General features: G+C 49.5%; 1 protein-coding gene across 1 annotated transcript; it reads left to right on the top strand.

Annotated features, from left to right (window-relative positions):
* Positions 1–5,125: 5,125 nt before the first annotated feature.
* LOC123186187 (1-aminocyclopropane-1-carboxylate oxidase homolog 2) lies at positions 5,126–6,767 on the top strand. The gene is made up of 3 exons (XM_044597975.1): positions 5,126–5,693; positions 5,781–6,102; positions 6,186–6,767. The coding sequence occupies exons 1-3, from the start codon at positions 5,179–5,181 to the stop codon at positions 6,441–6,443; spliced, it is 1,095 nt and encodes a 364-aa protein (XP_044453910.1). The 5' UTR covers positions 5,126–5,178; the 3' UTR covers positions 6,444–6,767.
* The last annotated feature ends 417 nt before the right edge of the window (positions 6,768–7,184 follow it).

Consider the following 7,184-nt stretch of genomic DNA (forward strand, 5'->3'; position numbering starts at 1 on the left):
ATCACACCATATCTAATAGAGTGCGATTACAACGTTCGGACACACCATTACGCTGAGGTGTTCCAGGCGGCGTGAGTTGTGAAACTATTCCACATTTTCTTAAGTGTGCGCCAAATTCGTGACTCAAGTATTCTCCCCCACGACCTGATCGCAAGAACTTGATTTTCCTGTCACGTTGATTCTCAACCTCACTCTGAAATTCCTTGAACTTTTCAAAGGTCTCAGACTTGTGTTTGATTAAGTAGACATACCCATATCTACTCAAGTCATCAGTGAGGGTGAGAACATAACAATAGCCACCGCGAGCCTCAACACTCATTGGACCGCACACATTCAGTATGTATGATTTCCAATAAGTTGGTTGCTCGCTCCATTGTTCCTGAGAACGGAGTCTTGGTCACTTTACCCATGAGGCATGGTTCGCACGTGTCAAATGATTCATAATCAAGAGACTCTAAAAGTCCATCTGCATGGAGCTTCTTCATGCGTTTGACACCTATGTGACCAAGGCGGCAGTGCCACAAGTATGTGGGACTATCATTATCAACCTTACATATTTTGGTATTCACACTATGAATATGTGTAGCATTACGCTCGAGATTCATTAAGAATAAACCATTCACCATCGGAGCATGACCATAAAACATATCTCTCATATAAATAGAACAACCATTATTCTCGGATTTAAATGAGTAGCCATCTCGTATTAAACGAGATCCTGATACAATGTTCATGCTCAAAGCTGGCACTAAATAACAATTATTGAGGTTTAAAACTAATCCCGTAGGTAAATGTAGAGGTAGCGTGCCGGCGGCGATCACATCGACCTTGGAACCATTCCCGACGCGCATTGTCACCTCGTCCTTCGCCAGTCTTCGTTTATTCCACAGCTCCTGCTTTGAGTTACAAATGTGAGCAACCGCACCGGTATCAAATACCCAGGAGCTACTACGAGTACTGGTAAGGTACACATCAATTACATGTATATCACATATACCTTTCGTGATGCCGGCCTTCTTGTCCGCTAAGTATTTGGGGCAGTTCCGCTTCCAGTGACCACTTCCCTTGCAATAAAAACACTCAGCCTCAGGCTTGGGTCCATTCTTTGGCTTCTTCCCGGTAGCTTGCTTATCGGGCGCGCAACTCCCTTGCCGTCCTTCTTGAAGTTCTTCTTACCCTTGCCTTTCTTGAACTTAGTGGTTTTATTCACCATCAACACTTGATGTTCCTTTTTGACTTCTACCTCTGCTGATTTCAGCATTGAATATACCTCAGGAATGGACTTTTCCATCCCCTGCATATTGAAGTTCATCACAAAGCTCTTGTAGCTCGGTAGAAGCAACTGAAGGATTCTGTCAATGACCGCGTCATCCGGGAGATTAACTCCCAGCTGAGTCAAGCGGTTATGCAACCCAGACATTTTGAGTATGTGCTCACTGACAGAACTATTTTCCTCCATCTTACAGCTAAAGAACTTGTCGGAGACTTCATATCTCTCGACCCGGGCATGAGCTTGAAAAACCATTTTCAGCTCTTCGAATATCTCATATGCTCCGTGTCTCTCAAAACGCTTTTGGAGCCCCGGTTCTAAGCTGTAAAGCATGCCGCACTGAACGAGGGAGTAATCATCACCACGTGTCTGCCAAGCGTTCATAACGTCTTGGTTCTGTGGGATGGGTGCATCACCTAGCGGTGCTTCTAGGACATAATCTTTCTTGGCAGCTATGAGGATGATCCTCAGGTTCCGGACCTAGTCCGTATAGTTGCTGCCATCGTTTTTCAGCTTGGTTTTCTCTAGGAACGCGTTGAAGTTGAGGACAACGTGGGCCATTTGATCTACAAGACATATTGTAAAGATTTTAGACTAAGTTCATGATAATTAAGTTCATCTAATCAAATTATTTAATGACCTCCCACTCAGATAGACATCCCTCCAGTCATCTAAGTATAACATGATCCGATTTAACTAGGCCGTGTCCGATCATCACGTGAGATGGACTAGTCAACATCGGTGAACATCTTCATGTTGATCGTATCTTCTATACGACTCATGTTCGACCTTTCGGTCTTCTGTGCTCTGAGGCCATGTCTCTACATGCTAGGCTCGTCAAGTCAACCTAAGTGTATTGCGTGTGTAAATCTGGCTTACACCCGTTGTATTCGAACATTAGAATCTATCACACCTGATCATCACGTGGTGCTTCGAAACAACGAACCTTCACAACGGTGCACAGTTAGGGGGAACACTTTCTTGAAATTATTACAAGGGATCATCTTATTTAAGCTACTGCCATTCTAAGCAAATAAGATGTAAAACATGATAAACATCACATGCAATCAAATAGTGACATGATATGGCCAATATCATTTGCTCCCTTGTTCTCCATCTTCGGGGCTCCATGATCATCGTTGTCACCGGCATGACACCATGATCTCCATCATCGTGTCTTCTTGAAGTTGTCTCGTCATCTATTACTTCTACTACTATGGCTAACGCTTTAGCAATAAAGTAAAGTAATTACATGACGTTTATGTTGACACGCGGGTCATAAATAAATAAATAAAGACAACTCCTATGACTCCTGCCGGTTGTCATACTCATGGACATGCAAGTCGTGATTCCTATTACAATAACATGATCATCTCATACATCACATATATCATTCATCACATCCTTTGGCCATATCACATCACAAAACACTTGTTGCAAAAACAAGTTAGACATCCTCTAATTGTTGTTGTAAGTTTTTACGTGGCTGCTATAGGTTTCTAGCAAGAATGTTTCTTACCTACGCCAAAACCACAACGTGAATTGCCAATTTCTATTTACCCTTCATAAGGACCTTGTTCATCGAATCCGATCCGACTAAAGTGGGAGAGACAGACACCCGCCAGCCATCTTATGCAACTAGTGCATGTCAGTCGGTGGAACCAGTCTCACGTAAGAGTACGTGTAAGGTTGGTCCGGGCCGCTTCATCCCACGATGCCGCCGAATTAAGATAAGACTAGTAACGGCAAGCAAATTGACAATATCGACGTCCACAACTGCTTTGTGTTCTACTCGTGCATAGTAACTACGCATAGACCTAGCTCATGATGCCACTGTTGGGGAACGTAGCAGAATTTTAAAATTTTCTACGCATCACCAAGGTCAATCTATGGAGTCATCTAGCAACGAGGGAGAGAGGAGTGATCTACATACCCTTGTAGATTACGAGCGGAAGCGTTCAAGAGAACGGGGTTGATGGAGTCGTACTCGACGTGATCCAAATCATCGAAGATCCTAGCGCCGAACGGATGGCACCTCAGCGTTCAACACACGTACGGAGCGAGGACGTCTCCCGCGCCTTGATCCAGCAAGGAGGAGGGAGAGGTTGAGGAAGAGGGCTCCAATAGCAGCACGACGGCGTGGTGGTGATGAAGTTGCAGTACTCCGGCAGGGCTTCGCCAAGCTCTTATGGAGGAGGAGAGGTGTTGGGGAGGGGAGGGGCTGCGCCTTGGATGTTGTATGCAGCCCTCCCCTCACCCCTCTATTTATAGGGGAAGGGGAAAGGGGGTGGCCCCCTCTAGATGAGATCTAGAGGGGGCGGCGGCCAAGGGGAGGGGGGCTTGCCCCCCAAGCAAGGGGGCGCCCCCCCTTAGGGTTTCCCCCAAACCCTAGGCGCATGGGCCCTAGGGGGGTGTGGCGCCCCAGCCCACTTGGGCTGGTTCCCTTCTCCATACAGCCCATAAGGCCCTCCGGAAGAGGTGGCCCCTCCCGGTGGACCCCCGGAACCCCTCCGGTGGCCCCGGTACAATACCGATATGCCCCCGATCCTTTCCGGCGACCGTATGACAACTTCCTATATATACATCTTTACCTCCGGACCATTCCGAAACTCCTCGTGACGTCCGGGATCTCATCCGGGACTCCGAACAATATTCGGTAATCACATACAAGTCTTCCTAACAACCCTAGCGTCACCGAACCTTAAGTGTGTAGACCCTATGGGTTCGGGAGACATGCAGACATGACCGAGACGACTCTCCGGTCAATAACCAACATCGGGATCTGGATACCCATGTTGGCTCCCAGATGCTCCACGATGATCTCATCGGATGAACCACGATGTCGAGGATTCAATCAATCCGTATACAATTCCCTTTGTCAATCGGTACGTTACTTGCCCGAGACTCGATCATCGGTATCCCAATATCTTGTTCAGTCTCGTTACCGGCAAGTCACTTTACTCGTACCGTAATGCATGATCCCGTGATCAACCACTTGATCACATTGAGCTCATTATGATGATGCATTACTGAGTGGGCCCGGAGATACCTCTCCGTCATACGGAGTGACAAATCTCAGTCTCGATTCGTGCCAACTCAACAGACACTTTCGGAGATACCTGTAATGTACCTTTATAGTCACCCAGTTACGTTGTGACGTTTGGCACACCCAAGGCACTCCTACGGTATCCGAGAGTTGCACAATCTCATGGTCTAAGGAAATGATACTTGACATTCAGAAAAGCTACAGCAAACGAACTACACGATCTTTGAGCTAAGCTTAGGATTGGGTCTTGTCCATCACATCATTCTTCTAATGATGTGATCCCGTTATCAATGACATCCAATGCCTATAGTCAGGAAACCATGACTATCTTTTGATCAACGAGCTAGTCAACTAGAGGCTCACTAGGGATGTGTTGTGGTCTATGTATTCACACATGTATTATGATTTCCAAATAACACAATTATAGTATGAACAATAGACAATTATCATGAACAAAAAAATATAATAATAACCATTTTATTATTGCCTTTAGGGCATATTTCTAACACGTGCTCCCACCGCTCTGCTACGAGCTCATCCACAAAATGAGATGTTTATATTTTACATGTACAATCAAACTTTGTGTATTATTCAATACGTGTGCGTGCTCCACGCACACGATTACTAGACTCAGACTACTAGTTGTAATGAAATGAGCAATCATATTTTGTGTTTTCTTAACAAGATTTCATGGATAAGAAAATCAGCAATCCATTTTGACGTAGTATTTTATAAGATTTGCACAGATACGTGCAACACGTGTACACGTATACGTGAGCGAAAGTCGCACACTCCCCGTCATCATTGCTGTCCTCTGGCTTGGACTGAAGCAGCGGAGAGATCTCCCGAAGCCAAGCCAATCATGGCCGCCCCCGCCTCCTACGACCGCGCGGCCGAGCTGCGCGCGCTGGACGCGACCTTCGCCGGCGTCCACGGCCTGGTAGCCTCCGGCGCCACGCACGTCCCGCGCATCTTCCGCGTCCCCGACCAGCCTTCTCCCCAGCAACAACCGCCCCAAGAACTGACGACGACGGCGCCCTCCGTCCCGGTGATCAACATCGCCGACCCGGACCGCGCGGCCACGGTGGCGTCCGTGCGCCGGGCCGCGGCGGAGTGGGGCTTCTTCCAGGTGACGGGCCACGGCGTGCCCCCGCGGTCGACGGCCGCGGCGCTGCGCGCGGTCCGAGGCTTCCACGAGGCCCCCGGCGGCGAGGGCAGCGACAAGGCGCGGCTCCACTCGCGGGAGCCCGGCAGGGCCGTCAAGTACCACTGCAACTTCGACCTGCACCAGTCGCCCGTGGCCAACTGGCGCGACACCCTCTACCTCCGCATGGCCCCCGACCCGCCCCTCGCCGCCGACCTGCCGGAGCCCTGCCGGTGAGCACTTACCTAAATCATCCGCTCCAAGCAGAAACAAATCCGAACGCTCCAGAGCGGAGCCTGACATGTTGATTTGATTTGCAGCGAGGCGCTGTTCGAGTACGCGGAGCAGGTGAAGGATCTGGGGGACGCCCTGTTCGGGCTGCTGTCGGAGGCCCTGGGCCTGGACCGGAGCCGTCTGACGGACATGGAGTGCAACCAGGGGCAGATCATGCTGTGCCACTACTTCCCGCCGTGCCCGGAGCCGGCGGCCGCCATCGGCACCAGCCCGCACTCCGACTCCAGCTTCCTCACCGTGCTCCTCCAGGACGGCGTCGGCGGCCTCCAGGTCCTCCACGAGGGCCGGTGGGTCGCCGTCCCGCCCGTCCCCGGCGCGCTCGTCGTCAACGTCGGCGACCTCCTGCAGGTGATCGACCGGGACCACCATCGTCGTCGGCATTTCTGAAGCTCTGAGCTGAGCTGAACCTTGGTTTTCTTGTGAGCGTGCAGCTGGTCTCCAACGACGGGTTCCGGAGCGTGGAGCACAGGGTGGTGCTGGCGGCGGGGGGCGAGCCGAGGGTGTCCATCGCGTGCTTCTTCAGCACGCACTTCCACCCGGCGTCGACGCGGGCGTACGGCCCCATCGGGGAGCTGGTGTCCGGCGGCAGCCCGGCGCTGTACAGGGAGACGCTGGTGAGGGACTACGTCAAGCACTACTACGCCATCGGGCTGGACGGCAAGACCGCGCTCTCCGTTTTCCGGCTATGAACGAAAACGAAATTGCCAGGGAAGGCAGCCAAGGACCCCAATAATCTACTGTAGCAGTCTTTTGTTGGCACTCTACAATGCTAACAAAGGTGACAGCAAAATGTATGCAGTACTACATTCGTCATCATTTATTGGTTTCTTTGTATTTTGTGTCCAGGTTTGACCATACATTTAATTATCAAAAATGTTAATGCATGTCACGAAAAATTATATCTTTAGATCTTAATTTGTATTTGAACATAGTCTCCGGCAATATTGTTATTGCTACGTGTAACTGATATTTTATTAGATAAAATCATGGTCAAAATATGATCTTTTTTTAAAGGAGGATGTACCTCCGCCTCTGCATTTGGACGATGCATGCAATTATTTTATTAATTATTCACAAAGTCTTTACAAAGTAATACATCAGTAAGCCTGAAGCCATCATCTTGACAACACCTGTCGCTACTCCTATCCCCGTGATGAAAGGCTGCCGAATATCCGAGTCTAATACCAAACAGGTATTGTACCAACACCTAACATTAAATGTCAGATACCCCATCCAAGCCACAATACCTTGACTGGGTTACAAACCAGTTCGACACACTTTCAGTGGGCACCACATGCGCACGCTGCAAGGCCGTCACCTCCTTCATCCATCGATCCATCCTCAGATCAGATACTGACACATCGACCTTGCCAGGCCTCTCTGCCATCGACGCCACCACGACATCAGACAGCATCACCCTCCTGCGCGAG

This window comes from Triticum aestivum, chromosome 1A (assembly GCF_018294505.1).
Source record: "Triticum aestivum cultivar Chinese Spring chromosome 1A, IWGSC CS RefSeq v2.1, whole genome shotgun sequence".
NCBI lineage: Eukaryota > Viridiplantae > Streptophyta > Magnoliopsida > Poales > Poaceae > Triticum > Triticum aestivum.